The sequence below is a fragment of the Ursus americanus genome, chromosome 18 (assembly GCF_024610735.1).
Source record: "Ursus americanus isolate L20-20 chromosome 18, mUrsAme1.1.p, whole genome shotgun sequence".
Lineage (NCBI taxonomy): Eukaryota > Metazoa > Chordata > Mammalia > Carnivora > Ursidae > Ursus > Ursus americanus.
This window is the reverse complement of record NC_142144.1, coordinates 8,268,734-8,284,743: the sequence shown is the minus strand read 5'-3', so window position 1 is coordinate 8,284,743 and position 16,010 is coordinate 8,268,734. Positions and strand designations below refer to the sequence as shown.

The 16,010-nt window shown below is 51.3% G+C and overlaps 1 protein-coding gene across 8 annotated transcripts in view; it reads left to right on the top strand.

The window, feature by feature from the left end:
- RALGPS1 (Ral GEF with PH domain and SH3 binding motif 1) overlaps window positions 1–16,010 on the top strand; it is a 280,227-nt gene that overhangs the window by 222,503 nt on the left and 41,714 nt on the right. For all 8 annotated transcript variants that reach the window (XM_045790913.2, XM_045790912.2, XM_087869364.1 and 5 more), the window contains 3 exons: window positions 3,142–3,279; window positions 5,578–5,671; window positions 10,144–10,211. In XM_045790913.2, coding sequence (XP_045646869.1) covers window positions 3,142–3,279; window positions 5,578–5,671; window positions 10,144–10,211 — 300 coding nt within the window. The remainder of the gene's footprint in view (window positions 1–3,141; window positions 3,280–5,577; window positions 5,672–10,143; window positions 10,212–16,010) is intronic.

Sequence of the window (16,010 nt, the reverse complement as noted above, 5' to 3'; positions counted from 1 at the left end):
GGGGCCTTAGCACGGCGCTGGCAAAGGACAAGTGGGAGGTGACTCTGCTTATGATTTCATTACGGTTTAGGCTTTTAAATATTTCCAGTTATGGGCTAATAACGATGCTGAAAAGATTTCCCTGGATTTGCACAGTATTAACTGTAAAAGATTTGCTGCCTTTGGGGCAGTTTTTGTTTGGGGACTGAAAGGATGTTTAGATGGATTTTCTGTCCAGGCATTGCCAAGGCGCAATGTCTGCCCAGGTTGCTGGGGACAGGCCTTTTGGGGGAGACCCCCCCAATCCTCAGTGTGTCACAGTGTTGGCCTGTACTCTCAGGTCCTGGGGGGGTAGACAGGTGTTGGAGTCTTTTGTGGAGGGGGAATTAGCTCTGATGGAGTAGTGAGTTCCCTGTGCCCCCCGGGGTGCAAGCGGGCACCAGGGGCTAGACATGGTGTGCCATCCTTTAGAAGGAGAGCATCTCCTGGCCTCCCTTTGCATAACCAAGGACCTGAGAAGAAGCAGAGGGTAGCTTCAGCCCTCTCAGGGCAGCACAGAGCAAGCCTTCCATGCTGAGGGTGTTGAGAAAAGCTGATTCCCCATGTGTTTCTGAGGGCTAGTGAGTGGGTCGGAACACAGGCTCTGGAGCCAGACAGACCTGGGCTCCAATCCCACCCACTCACTGTGAGGCTTAGACGGGTTTCTTAATCTCTCTGAGCTTTCATTTTTTCCTCCACCCTCAGGGGTTGATGGCAGGGTCACATGGGTTAAGAGGTACGTTCCCAGCTGGTGTGGAGCTTCCGGAAGCCTCCGTCCCCCCCCCCTTTACCTGCTCCCCAGCATCTCTGCTTCTGGCTGAGCCTTCATTCTGCCACTCAGTCAGCTGGGTTCAAGCCTGCACAGAGTTTGCAGCTAGAACAGGGGTGCCACGTGTCCCCTCGCCTGTCACCTCATGCTCAGCACCAGAGGATACTTTTTGTTGTGGTTGAAGCAGTAATGGGATTTTCAGGATTGCCTCTGCTGAATCCTTGGGGAAGTAACTAGACTACGTTTTTAAGGAGGGAGAGGAAAAGCAAGATCCAAAGAGAGAATCCATCTGTGGATTTCAACCTACCCAACTTGGAGCTTCCATACAAGGGAAATTATTTCTAATTATTTAAATTTTGGAAACATGGTGACACTAGAAAGAAAGGAAGTAGAAATGGCTCCAGTTAGAAGTGCTAGCATATGTTTCTGTGATTTAATGGTTTCCCGTAACAATGTGTAGCTATTTTTAAAGCAGACGAATGACTCATGGTATCCAGCACCAGCGGTCCACTGTGATGGCAGGAAGTTTGTGCTCTGGGGAAGCAGGCTTGGGTTCGACTCCCACCTCCATCATTTACCAGCTGTGTGGCCTGGAGAAAGTGATGCATCCCCTCTGCATTTCCTTTTCCTCCTCTACAAAATGGGTTGTTGTAAGGATTAATAAGATAATGCACGTACGAGTCAGTGCAGTGCTTGTCCATCCATGCAAAAAACCCCACAATTTTTATATTAAATACCTAGTTAACTAGATTTGTCATAATTCTTAGTAGTTATTTAATAGTAAACTTGTAAGGCTATAAATTTTCCTCTGAGTACCACTTTGGTCAAATCTCATACATTTTGACATATAGTGTTCTTACTGACATTACGTTCAAATAGTTTTTTGTTTTGTATTTTTTGCTTTTTCTTTGACCTGAGAGTGGCTTATGAGTGTGTGTGTGTGTGTGTGTGTGTGTGTGTGTGTGTGTGTATGTTTTCTAATCAGTTCGAATTCTTTCTATATTTATTGTTAAATCCTAGATGTAATGTGGTAAGGTCAAAGAATGTGGGTAATACAGCATTTACTTTTTGGAACTTACTGAGCATTTCTTTATAGTCTAATATATAACCAATTTTTGTAAGTATTCCATGGGTATTTGAAAAGAATGATACTTTCATTTATATAACACCAGTCTTGTTAACTTCATTACTCAATATTCATATATGCACAGATATGTACATATATCTGCATATGTGTGTGTATTTTTGTAGGTCTACACATGTGCACACAGTGACATGCATGTGAGCGTGCACATCTGCACACACACACGCACACACACGCACACACACACACACACATTCTGGAAGAGACATGCCAAAGGTTCCTTCTATGATTGTGGCTTTGTTGAACTCACTTCATTTCCAGCAGTTTTTTGCTTTATATATTTTGATGCAGTGTTGCTTTGTGCATAGAAATTTGCAGTCATTAGATCTTCTCAGTCAACTGTGCTTTTCGTATTTAATATCTGTCCTCCTCTTTCGCTTGTCCAGTGTTTTCTGTCTGGAATTCTGCTTTATATTCCTTCTCCTGCTCAGCCCACCAGGATCGTAGGTGTAGTGGCAGTGCTTATGGCGGGCTGCTGGGACGACATCCCATCCGTTGTCCACGCACGCCTCCAGAGAGCCTGGGGTGTGGATCGTGCTGTACAGCCAGTCCTCCTCTCCCATCGCTGGCCGAATCCCAGCTGGGGTGATGCCAGGAGGCTGTGCTGAGGCTCACACTGGCCTACTGTAGCCATGTTTTCATATCACACGTTACTTTCTTACTAAGTACCCTCAAGAAAATTCTCTATCCAGCCTTAGTTCTTTGTACCAAGGACTGTTGCTTTTTTTATTTCTTCTTTTTTCTCTTAGTTAATTTATGATTTTGGGGTGTGCATGTAGATAGAAAAATAGACACATAGCTAAGTAAACAAATAAAAAACTGAATTCAGTCCAAATGGGCGTTGTCCTGGATCTGACACTTTAGATCTATCCAACGCCATCGGTTCGTGAAAAATACAGGTATCTGTCCCTTTCATGGCCTGTTACTTTCCAGTTGGGTTATAGGACAAAATTCTTGTGGCTGGAGAGTGTATGAACTAGAAATGCCAAAATCTGGCCAGCGTTCATTTTGGCTGTCACTCGGACGCTTGATTGCAGTGGAGCAGTCCATGTGAGAAGTAGTAGTCCCGACTGGAAGTGAGGTCAGAGTAGTACCTCGGCCTGCTGTAAGTCACCCTTTAGACCGTCTAGCACAGCAGTGCTGTTTTGTGCTAGTTTGTTCTGATTCATGATGAGTGCCCACCATTACTAAATACCTTCTTTAATTTTAGGGATCTATCTTCTGGATTTAATTTACATTGACTCTGCATATCCTGCCTCAGGCAGCATCATGGAAAACGAACAACGATCCAATCAGATGAACAATATTCTCCGAATAATCGCTGATTTACAAGTTTCCTGCAGCTACGGTTAGTACCCCTGGTTGCTGGAACTGTGAAATCTTACATCACTGAAATTTGGATTCAGCAAACTCTACAAAAGCTCTTCATTTTAATATCTTGAGCATCTACCGTGTGCTGGACCCTTTACCCACAGGCTTGATCCTCAAAGACTGTGAAAACTAGTTGTTCCCATCTCTGTGTTACAGACAAGGACACTGAGGCTGAAAATAGTTCAGTTCCTTATCTGACATCACGCATCTGGGGATGCGGAGCCAGGTCTTTCTGGCTCCCAGGGCATTCATCCACGAAGAGCTTTGTGGGCAGCCCCTGGGCAACTATCCTCCAAGAAGATTCAGGAACCCGGGTTCCTTCACTTTGTGGCTCCGCCGTGTCCCATGGCCTCAGGGTCCTCTAGTGAACACAGCATCCATCCGGCAGATGCAGGAGGACAGAGAATCATACAAGAGTAGGTTTTATGGACTAGATTTGTACATGGTGCTCATCATTTCTGCTGGAGAGGCTAGGACATGTAGTCTAGCTGTGGGCCTAGAAGAAAAAGGGAGCTGACTTGGTAGAAACTGGCTAGGCTCTGCTACTCGTGACCGGATCCAAAGTATGATCAGTTGTCAGAGATGAAGTTGAGGAAGAGAGAAGTCAGAACGCTGGATGGGCCATCCATGCAGTTGCTAATTTCACCCAGGATGACGGTGGACTCTGGGGTGTGGAACGCAGCTGTGAGCCAGGTGTTCCGGTCCTCCAGGAAGGGACAAGAATGACCAGGGTGCCAGCCGGGAGGAGTCAGCAATGAAGAAGGGAATGGGTGACAGAGCTGAAGGAATGTGCCTCTGTGGAGCAGGGTTTTCACAGCGGCTGGAGGTATAAAAGTGTGGAAGCAGCATAGGGGGTCAGGACGGAAACCAACCCCACCTACAGTACACAGGGCGTGAGAAAACTAACAGCCTCCATTTGGGAAGGCCACAGGAAAGCCAGGGTGGGGTTCTGTGGGGTGGGCTTGTAGAAGCAAATCCCTCCCACCCCAAACCCTTCCATGGGCACTTCCAGATCAGCTGGCCTGACCAGAGGAGCTGCGAGGGGTCCAGACTCCCGTGCAGTCCTCCCCTGCCCAGGCTCTTTCCCTTCACAAGTACATCAGCACTTGCTGTCCCGCTGGCCTGCAGGGTGATTACACACACGGCTTTGGGGTCGGACAGACTCGGGCTCCAGTCTCAGCTCTGCCTCCTGAAAAGTCACTTCCTCTTCTCTAAGTGTGAGTTTTACTCGTTGGTAGAAATGGGGACACAATGTGTGCAGAGCCCTTAGCACATTCCAGCATTTCATTAGAGCTCAGTAGATCCTCGTACAACTGTCACTCTCATTCATCTGCATCTTCTCAGATGTTATCAGCTTCGTGAAGAAGGTGTCATTATCCGCAGAACAAGTACAGTGAGGATCTAGAGAAACAGAATGACCTGTTCCAAATCTTGCAGTTAAGGGGCAGAGCCATCAGGAGTGCCTCGCAGCACCTGGATGCACGTCCCCAAGAGTGAGGGGCCCTCCCCACCCCCTTTCAGCTCCTCTTCACAGCCTCCTTTACTGTCTTCACCTCTTCCCTCAACTTGTTCTGTCCCACCCCTTGAGGAATGGCAGAGAGGACCATAGAGGTTTTTCGACCCCCTTGGAGTGCAGTGACCGTGAAAGTCTGTGGAGGGCATCTGGGAAAGAGGTGGGGTGCAATGTGGTAGAGTTGTCCGTTGACAAGGACGAAACCTGGCTCTGCCACTTCTCAATGATGTGATCTTTTCCAGTTGCCATAGTTTCTTTCTCTGTGTAACAGGCATATTATTTCCCCCAAATGAGGCAGTGTCACAGTTAAAGCAGATGCCTTCTAGAAACCATCTGGTGCATAGCCTGGCACAGAACAGGTACGCAGGAATCTAGGCCCCTCCCACTCTTCCCAGGATGGAGTAACTCCAGCCCATGGGCCAGACTCTCACGCTGTGCTCGGACCTGGGTTGGACCTCTGCACCAGGCTGGATGGGGTTTGTTCATTCATCTCGCATTCTTGTCATGCAGGGGGTGGGAGGCTTGCCCAGTTGCCCCAGTGGAAACCTGTTTTAGGGCACAGACACCCGGCTCTGGTCTGTTCTGGAGGCCTTTCTCTCCCCAGCTAAGGAATGGTGGTGACTTCAGGGTATGTGGTCTGTGGCCCAGCCATCTGGTGGGGGGGCACTCCTTGAGGGCAGATTGCATCAGTGATTCCTACACTTGTCATTCGGGGACGACGGGGAGACGCTGAAGCCTGTGGGTTCTGTCCGTGTTTTGCAGATCACCTCACAACCCTGCCCCATGTGCAGAAGTACCTGAAGTCCGTACGCTACATCGAAGAGCTCCAGAAGTTTGTGGAAGATGACAACTACAAGTGAGTGCCCGCTCTCTCGCCTGGCCCTTTGGGACCAGTGAGCTGCCATCTGCAGGGCTTGCAAAAGGTCACCGCAGCAGCACCCGTAAATCAGCACACACTAGCGCAAGCACGTAATGTGACCTCTGGCCCCAGCCGCACAGGCCCCGTACATCTGAGGAGATTGTCCTGTCAGCTTCTCGGCCTGGCTTTCCCACATTGCATGGGTAGCATGAACCGGATTCCACGGCTCTGCGTGGTACAGGCTTTGTGTTCCGGGTCATCACATGTGACTCCCCCTCCCCCCACAGCACTGGGTGGCAGGGCAGTGCTGTAGCCATGCCTCCAGGCTGACAGAGTTCTCCAAGAGCCTGTTTCGTGGACGAGGCAGCTCCCTGTGGCCCCAGCTTTCTGCAGTACTCTTGCCATCTGGCACTGGCTGACGCCCCATCTCCATCCCACGCAGCCCTTCAGAGTAGACTCGGTTCCCACGAAGACCCCTGTGGGCCCTTTGTCCTCATCTTCCACTCACCCCGCTCTGGCTTTCAGTGGGCTCTTCATTTGTGGCACCTGGGAATTTATCCAGCATTTCTATGTATTTAGAGGGAGAAGGAGGATTTTTCAGATCACCTCTGTGCCACATTAATTGGACTTTCTCTTGGCTCATTTTGAGCTTGAGGCCAACTAAGAGTCTCAGTACTTTTCATTTGACTGGAAATATCAAGGCAGATCTCAGCCATCTTGTAACTGATCATTTACCCTAAATGTCAGCTTTACATGTATTCTTTCAAGTCTCATCTTAATTGGCTGCTTCAGGTGTCATGTTCCTTTGAATCCCATTATCCAATATATATATGTATTTTATCTCCTCCAGCTTTGTATCAAAAATTTGACCAGTTTGATTACTTGGTCTTCATCAAAATCACTGAAAATGGTAGGGAACTGTGGCCACTAGAGACACCCCCGGTCACTCCTGATGTGCTCACTAGGACCCTGGGGATGGCCGTTGAAACAGCTCCACATCTGGCCATGTCGACAGTAGTCGTTCTCTGCCCTAGCTGTGAATCAGAGTCACCTGGGAAGCTTTATCACCATCCATATGTTTGTGGTGGAGCCTGGAAATTTGTGTTTTTTCAAAGCTCCCTGGATGGTTCTAATAATTAGCCATTTTAGGGAGCATAGACATAATGTCTTTAGTTGTTATTGTATAATATTTTGTTAGAGCAGAGTATTATATGAAATTGTGATCTATTACAGAATAGTAACAATAACAGATGGAGGCCAGAGATTACCCTTAAAATTATGCTTGCCACAAATTAAGCTCATTTTACTTACAAAGCATTTGCTTTTCCTGAAAAGAGTACCCCAGAGTGTGAAATTATTCCCACTTAGGTTCTGGGATAATATTTTCCATTCATGTGCCGGTAGTACAATTAAAGAGACAGCAGTTTTTCATTAACACTAATATCCTTTAAGGAGAAAAATGGTCTATAAATACTTCTGACCATGAGATAATCCTTGGACAAGCTGCAGGTCGTGAGTAATTACTCCTTCCATTCTGAAGGACATCGAACACCCCCTGTGCTTACTGCTAACCAGTCAGCCTGGATTTTACAAAGGCCCTTTGTTGTGGTCTAAGTGGGCAAAGCAAGGGAAGAAGCCTGCACTCTCTCCCCAGGGCCTGGACAGTGGATGGGGTCCCTCCCCAGGGAGGCCCTGGCTCTTAGGGACACAGGACATGCAGGGCTTGTGATTCTGCTGAGGAGCCCACATTCCATGGCCCAACTCACGTCCCAAGACTTGTCCCCCACCCAAAAGGGCACAGTGGCTTCATTATTACCTGATGATGGAACATTTCTGACACCCCGCCCCCATCTGCTTGGGAGACACTGTGCCACGGACCCAAACAGTGCTTGTTTTTCTCAACTCTTTGTCCATTTTATCTTATTTAAGAAAAATTACCCAAATTCCTACCACTTAGAAAGCATGGCCTTTAGCACTAAGTGAAAATAATTTTGGACATTTTTAATGCATAGGAAGTGCATAGAGACACAGAGAAGGATGGACAGATGGTTGGATGAAATGATAGAACTTATTAAAATCGGATCATGCTACACTTGCTATTTTTAATGGAAAGTATTTTAATTTAACCAGAAAAAGGAACTGAAATAAAATGTAAGGAATTGCTGCTCTTCAAATAAATATTTCTTCAGCACACGAGATATAATTTCCTAAAAGAGCCTTCTGAGATTACCAAGAGAGGTCAAGAAAAACATGAAGAGCTTTGAGTCCGTGAGTCCTGTTTTAACCAAGTCTCCACTGTGCGCGGGGTCAGCTGACTGGTTATGAAAGATGAGAATGTCAGCCCTCTCCCCCGCCTTCTCCCCCCCTTCACCATCTTCCGATTTTTTGTTAGCCGCGTTATGATTACTACACAGTCCATACGTTATTTTTATAACGTATGCATTATGTTCGGGAACCATAACTCCTACTGGTTAGTGTTCCTAAACAGATTGAACTCTTACCACCTGTGTTCCTCCGCAGCTTTTCCATTCCTGGAGTCTTTATTTTAACGACTCCCTTATTTAGCTGGATTTCCCCATGAGGCAGGTTTTTACAAGTCCTGCATGCTCTGATTTCCCTCGTGAAAACGTCCGTGTGTGACGGGGCCTCGCCTCACGGGGCCGTGCACGTCTGTGCCTCTCCTGCGGCACTTACAGACCCTGCTCCCGTTGCCATCTGACACTAGATGCTGCTGTAGGGAAGTCTGAGCCACTCAGATCCTTTCCTCTTGTAAGTGACTTGCTTTATCTGCCTGGTGGGTGAAGGATTCCTTGGAGTTCAAAGGCACAACAGGAGGAATGGCTCAGAGTGGTGTGTTCTGTACCAAAGTTCCCTGCAACGTGGCATGCCCTTCATTTTGGAGGGACTCTTCGGGTTATCTTTGACTTCTTCTGTCTCATTTCTTGGCTTTCCTCTTTCAGGGGTTCCAGGAATCCATATGTTGGGTACTGTCTGCCTTCCATGTCCCCTAGCTTCTTCCTAGTGGCTGTAATCTCTGTCTTGGCCTCCCAGACACTCGGACGATCTGTCTCTACTTAGGTATTCATCTGATCTTTAATTGGTCCTCTAGGACCCCAGTCTCCCTTTCCATCTTACTCCTTTGTGTCATCGTCTCATTTTTCAGTTCTTGCTTTATTCAACCCATGTTCCAAATAAGCTGTTCTCCTGCTCAAAGCACTTGGGGGGAATTTCTTGTGTCCCTTGGGGCTGCCTCCTGGGCTGAATGATCTGCACACTGCTCTATTCCTTTCTCTTTCCTTTTTTATTTGAGAGGATGTTTGCTAGGCTGCTGTACCATTTCTTTCTGTCTTGCTCCCATTTGAGAAGCTCCATCTGGCTAGTCTATGGCTCCAATGGAGGGAGGAGGCATCTGACCCTGCTCCCGTGCTTGTGAGGTGGGCTGGCTTTTCTCCTGTGCGCTGTGAGGTCAGGGCGCTTTGTCTTTCCCTTCTTCTGTAGCCTGAGGGAATGCAGGGCTCAGACTCCAAGGAGACAGGGAGCAAGCAGTGTGTTTTAGACACACGGGCTCTGTTAAAAGGCCTGTATCAGGGTTTCCTCCACCTCGTTGGGGGCTGTATCCCATTCCAGAGAGGGGCACCCTCAGGTTTCAAATCACCCCCTCAGGGGAACCTTCATTTCTGTCAGAGTATCCACCATGCCGTCCACCCGTTTCATCCATTTCTTGCCAACATGTGGTCCCACTCCAAAGAGGGAAGGGTAGGGACTCCTACTCAGACCTACCAAGAAGCCTCAGAGGGCAGGATAGGAGCCCTGCTGTGTCACACCTCTTGGTGTGACTCCACAATCCTTTTTCTTTCCTTGGCTGCAAGTTTCTGAAGTTCATGGCTTCAGTTCATGCCCCTTTCCTTGAGGAGTTGCAGCCAGTAAGTTCTTCTACTCCTGAGCCTTTATAATTATTTGTTGGTTTTGTTGGGAGAGGGGGAGTCTGGCATCTGGCTTCACTCCATCATTTTCACCCAGAGGTTCTTAATCAGTGCTAATAATAATAATAATAATAATAATAATAATAATAATAATAATAATGTTGAGGTGCCAGTCCTCATAACGTGTCCATTGCTTTGTGCCTCTCTGGGGCATCCGAGAAAGGGATGCAGAATAATGATTAAATACCCCGATTTCAGGTCAGACAGTCCCGGGTTGATTGCCTGCCCTGCCACGTGCTAGCCTGTGAATTTGGGGAAGCTACGTAACCTTTACGCTGCTCAGTTTCCTCATCTGGTGGATGGCACAGTAAACGTCCCTAGTCCCCAGGCTTGTCTTGAGATCTGGGGCAGACCCCAAAGGGCTCCTGGGCTCCGAAACACTAGCCCTTAGCAGCAGTCCTGTCTCCCGACTCCAAGCACACATGTGATCAGTCCCCCTCTGATACACCAGAGCCCCTCTGATCTCGTGAAAATCTTTGTTTCCAGACTGTCACTCAGAATTGAACCGGGAAGCAGCTCTCCGAGACTGGTCTCTTCCAAGGAAGATCTCGCAGGTACTGTAGCCACCTCGAGTGGGGACACACCCACTAATGGCCCAGGCATGGCTGCCGGGGCTGGCGCTGACTGTGGCATCAAGGGCACAGTTGAGTTGCAGGTTGGCAGACTCCACTATCCTAGCAGCCCTTGTACACCAGCCTTCTGGGCCCCTAACCCGTGGGGCCCCTGTGGGTCACCTCTGGGCTGGGGCTCCCTGAAAGAGCCTGGGACCCGACAGCCCCAAGAGAGGCCAGATCATACCCTCAGGTTGGGAACATGCACAGGGTAGAGAAGACCCTAGGTTCTTCTCCGAGTCACCTGGGCCCTTAGCATTGGGCCGGATACCTGGGCTCGGGTTGATGTGCCCTGGAGGGGTGGGGTGCACGGGATGCGTGGAGACTTGGTGCCTCCAGACATGGAGGGTTCACCCTCCTGGAGCATCAGCTTTATTCACATGTTTGGGACATACACACAGTGTCCCTAGTGATTAAGGGGTTTGGTACAGGGTTCCCATCCGAGGGATGTAGGAAATAGCAGCAGGATTCTAAAGCAATTGTTGAGGGCCGCAGAAGGAATGGTAGGAAACACTAGCCACTCAAGACTGTTTCTTCAGGAGGTAATGCCAAAATTCTGAAGCAGAGTGGGCTCAAATCAAAAAGCATTCTGCCCTTGAATCTCCTTCAGATTAGTCCGAGTAAGAGGCCTCTGCCGCCTTATCTGGTTAACATGCCTTAACAGGATAAACCAAGTCTCTGGCCTTCCCCGTGTGCCAAGAAGTCCCCACAGTCAGGCTTGCTTTCTCCCCTCTGGACAGTGCCAGAGGATTCATCTCCTAGGGCCCCTTCCTGCTGCAGGCTTCCGTTACTTCTGCCCCTGCTGCGCTTGGCCCGTCCCCACTTCCCTCTCCCTGCATGCGGGAGCCACTGAGCAGGGAGAGATGGGAGGGCCTGATGTGAGCCAGGCACTTACAGTGAGCCAGGCACCCAAGGGGAATGAGGCGAAGACCTGCCCGCATGGAGCTTAGGCTTTAGCAGGGAGGCAGGCGGCAGAGCCGCGATGGGGGGCGAGGCACAGTACAGGAAGAGAGATGGCAGAGGGAACGTCTTAGCCTTTCCTTGAGGGGCCAGCTCTGCCTCTGTCTAGCGACTCTCTCCATCCACAGGCCAAACTCGGGCCTCATGTCTGCCTGAGAGAAGCAAGGCCTCTGGAAAGTTCCCCAGCCAGGCCCCTTGCACATGCCTTAAATGCCTTCCCCTCGTGTTTCCGTGGTTGGCTCTTGCTCATCGTTCTAAACTCAGAGAGACTTTATTTCAGCTCTTTGTTTCTTGATGACACCCGCATTTGTAATTTTTCTCTTTGTCTGGTCACTGGGCCTCACTTAGTTCCTGTTAGGCTCATCCCGCCGGCTGAGTCTCCAGCACCTGGCATAATGCTCGTGCTGTATGGATGCTCGAGCCTCCCCGGGCTCATGGATGAGTGGGTGAAAGGAAGGAAGGACCAGTCTGAGGCTCCAGGTGGGCCTTTGGTGCACACTAGCCTGGAGCACAAGACGGGTCTTACTGCTGGAGCCTCATCCCTGAGCCTCAGAAAGCCTTCTGCTCCCCAGGGCCCTTCACACCCACCTGCAGCCCTGGCAGCCTCATCTGCCAGCCTCAGCTCCCGAGTCTCAGCCATTCGGCAAGCTCGCAGGCTGCTTATTATCAGATCAGATGACAGCAGAGGCCTCCCCTTCCCCTAGGCATCTATCTGGCCCAGATCGTCCCTTCACTTGACCAGCACCTGCCTCACTACCTTCTCCCTGAAGAAGAGACCAGGGCCCCACCTCTGCCCCCAGCCCAGTTCTCCACTGAGCACCACCAACTCCTCCTGCCAGGCCGGAGGTTGTGGACCAGGACCCAGGCTCAGAAACTAACACTGCTAATTGGGGGCCTCAAGAACTGACCTTCTCACTGAGCCCCGGGCAGGAAAGGAGGAGCTATACTGACTTTTGACCCCTGCCTATGATGGAAACCAGGGCCTGGGAGCCAGGACCCAGCCCCTGGCCCAGCCTCCCCAGGGTCCAACAGACTTTGCTGTTTTAGCCACCATCCCCTCCATCGGCTCTGTCATTTATTAGCTATGTGAGGCCAAAAACCAGCAAATTAACCAACTGCCAGCATCAGTCAGAATCCTGTCAAGAAAGAGAATTGCTCCCCCCACCACACCCTGGCTCACACGAAGAGACTTAAATGAAACTGAAATGGGAATTATGTAAAGAATGGTGAGGCACCAGCACCTCTAGGCTGAGGGACCTGGGAAAGAAAAGGTCACCAATTCCAGAGATTGCTGAGCCGAGGAGGACTCGACTTCTGAGGGGGCAAACAGAAGAGTCGGCATACCCGCCAAGTCTCAGTTTCTCCATCTGTAAAGTGGGCATCGTAATGCCTCCCTCCCATGGTTGTTGTGGGGATTTATTGAGACCACGTGTGTGAAACAGTCCAGTGCCTGACACACAGAACTTTCTCATCAAGTGTAACTTCACTAGGATGATGTGATTGTCATCACTATGAGGATTGTGCCTGTGTCACTGAATCAGCCTTCAGCTTTTCATGAAGCATTGCTGCCTCAGGGGTGCTTTCCTCCCACTGGACCCCCACCCTCCTGGCCCAGGTCAGGCCCCTGTTACACCAGGGTTGGCAAACGATGGCCCAGATCCAGCCCAGCCCCGGTTTTGTACTGGAGCACACCACACCCATCCGTTGACATATTGTCTGTGTCTGCTTTCCGTGCCAGTGGCAGAGTTGAGAGGTTGGGACAAAGACCCTATGGCCTCCAAAGCCTACAATATTCACCATCTGGCTTTTTACAGAAACTCTGCCAACCCAGCGTTCTCCACTCTTGCAGAGCCGGTCTGTACTTCTCCACGGCTCTTCCCGCCCCCCGCCCCCCGCCGTGGGGATTCAAGTCTTATCTGTGCAGATTTGTCCCACGTCTGCCTCCCCCTACACACACTGAAGGCCCCCCAACGTAAGGACCCCATCTGGCGTCCCCAGAGCCTGGCACACAGGGGCCCTGGGGAAATCGCCGTGCTCGCCTGTCCTCGCCTCTTCAGCCCGGCCTCTGAGCTCCTGGCCGGACCCTTCAGGCTCTGGGCTCTGGGAGGCAGCTCCAGGGCTGCCGACTGCTGACTCCACACTCCCTTCTGGGGAAGTGCTGATGCGGCACTTTTCACACAGTGGTGTGAGCCCGGCTCACAGGAGTGTTTTCCACCAGTTTTCCAAAGCCCTGGCTCCAGCCCTGGAAGCAGGATGTTAAGGTTTTCATTGATCACCAGAGGGCCTGGGAGTGTCTGGAAGGCTTCCGACGCGCTCAGTGGTCCTGGCTTCCCACCCGCAGCCTCGAAGCCTCTCCGAGGACAGAGAGGCGGGTGCTGCTGCAGCCTGGGACAGCCGAGGGGTCCTGCGGAGGGCAGGACCAGAGGGGCAGCTCCCACGAGGCCTTTCGCCATCTGGCAATCAGACCAGGCTGCGTGGCAGGAGCCCGACCGGCCCAGGGACAGGAATGTGCCTCTTGCAGTCCCAGGAATGGGAGGAACGCAGCCTCCCTCAGCAAATTGGGATGGGGGTTTCAGCTACGGCTCCAGGCTCCCTTTCCAGCAGTCAGGCACCCACCCACACACCTGCCAAGGAGAGGACCCGAGATGCCTTCGTTGGTTCGCGCACTCAGGACATCCAGATCAAGGGCCTACTGTGACGGGCCCTTGCGATGAGCCGGGTACCCAGTGGAACAAGGCACCTGCCCGCATGGAGCTTGGGCTTTAGCAGGGAAACAGGCAGCAAGAGCCGTGAGGGGACAAGGAGATGTGGCACAGGAAGGAGCCAGAGGAGGCCAGCGTAAGACCAAAATGGTTGGTGGGCTCCCTGACCCTTCCGTGGGGCCGTGCCCACTTCTCTCACCAGCTCGCCCGCCTCAGGTGCTGAGACCTGCTGACCCAGCACTGGGAGCAGCCAGGACTTGGGTCTCTCAGAGGCCTTGGTTCACGTCAGTGTGGTCCCAGGCTGAGGCTATGCCCTTTGTGTCTGTGATGGCCCCTGCGCCCCACAGAGAGCTGCCCGCTCTCCACCCTGGGGAGTGGCCGTGCTGGCAGCTCTGCACCAACAAATAGACTGTGAGAACGGAAATGGAGAAACCGTCTCAGTTTCTGGGCTGTGGAAGAGAGAGGGCCAGGAATGCCACGTTTTCAGTCCCCGCCCCCCCCATATGTAATGTTTCATTTATATAAATGAACTAATATTTTCCTGGAGAGCAAAAATCATAAAGAACGTTGACCCCCAGAGAGGGCAAGTAGTGTTTGTGTGTGCCTTGGAACCGATGAAGACATTTCCAGATTCTGTGAGCCCCGCCTCCACGTGGCTGAACCAACTGACAGGTTTTCTCTAAAGAGTCCTTGGCAGCAAAGCAAGGCCATGGAAAATCTCAGCATGGGCCTCGGGTTTCTGTGCTCGTACCTTCAGACCTGCTCTCCACACACCTCTGTGTCTTCCTTGTCTTACTGCCTCTTGGGGAAAAGCCCTGCTTTGGAGTCAGGCAGACCTGAGTTCACGGCGTGGCTCCAGCACTTACCAGCTGTGGGACCTTGGGCCATGGCTTACTCCGTCCGAGCCTCGGTGTTCTCATCGGTGACACGGCCATGGAATAAATACTTCACATAGGCTTACTTCCCAGGGCTGAGACTGTGCCGGGAAAGCTCTCAGCCCAGCACCTGGCACATGCCCACCACTCAGGATTGCTGGCTCATGGCCCGTACGGGGCAGACTCCAATGCTGTCCTGATGGAGGGACAGCATGACACAGCTGTCAGAGTAGGGGACAGGGAGCTGGAGGGCCCTTCCCTCAAGTCCAGCTCACTACTCAGCAGCTGCACAACCAGCCACCCTGGAACCTAGTGGCTCAGAACCACCATTCTGTTATAGGCACAGGCTCTGTGGGTCAGGAGATCGGACAGGATACAGCCAGGATGGCTTGTCTCTGCTTCACAGTATCTGGGGCCTTAGCCAGAAGGACTCGAAGGTTGAGAGGGACTCAGTGGCTAGGGGCTAGAATCATCTGGATGCACGTGGCACTGGCTGTTGACGGGGCCACAGCTGGGGGCTGAACACATATGTACGCGTGGCCTCCCACGTGGCCTGGGTTTCCTTACCGTATGGCAGCCTCAGAGTTGTCAGCTCCTACATGGCAGTGTTCCCCCAGAGCAAAGGTCCCAAGAGCAGGGTGGAAGCTGCGTCACCGCATCTGTGTGACCCCCTCAGAAGTCACGTGACCTTGCTTTTGCCACACTCCGTTGGTCAAGGCAGTCACATAGGCTCTCCCAGTTCCAAGGAGAGGGGACTCAGACCCGACCACTCAACGGGGGCAGTGTTGAGAATTTGTGGACGTGTTAAAACCACCACCAGCTGGTTCCGAGTAGGGAAACAGAGGCTCAGAGATGGTGGTGGTGGTGGCGGTGGCAGGGGTGGCGGCCGCCGGCAGGCATTGAGCTCGTACTCGACGCCAGGCACTGTCGTAAGTGCTTCCTGTGTGTTCACTCAGGACCCTCACACCTACCCTGTGAGGTGAGGGCCGATAGCCTCGTTCTGTAGGGGAAGGTACTGCGGCGCTGGCCCCCTCATCTCTCATATGGAGGAAGGAGCAGAGCCAGCTGCTAAGCCCAAGGGTCTGGACTGGTTGCCCTTATCCAGTGCGTGGAACAAGCAGGATGCACTTGAGGGTCCTAGAGCACCCTGGGCTCTGCCCCATTGCCCTTTGTGTCTATGCAGTACAGTAATAGGAAGTACAGTG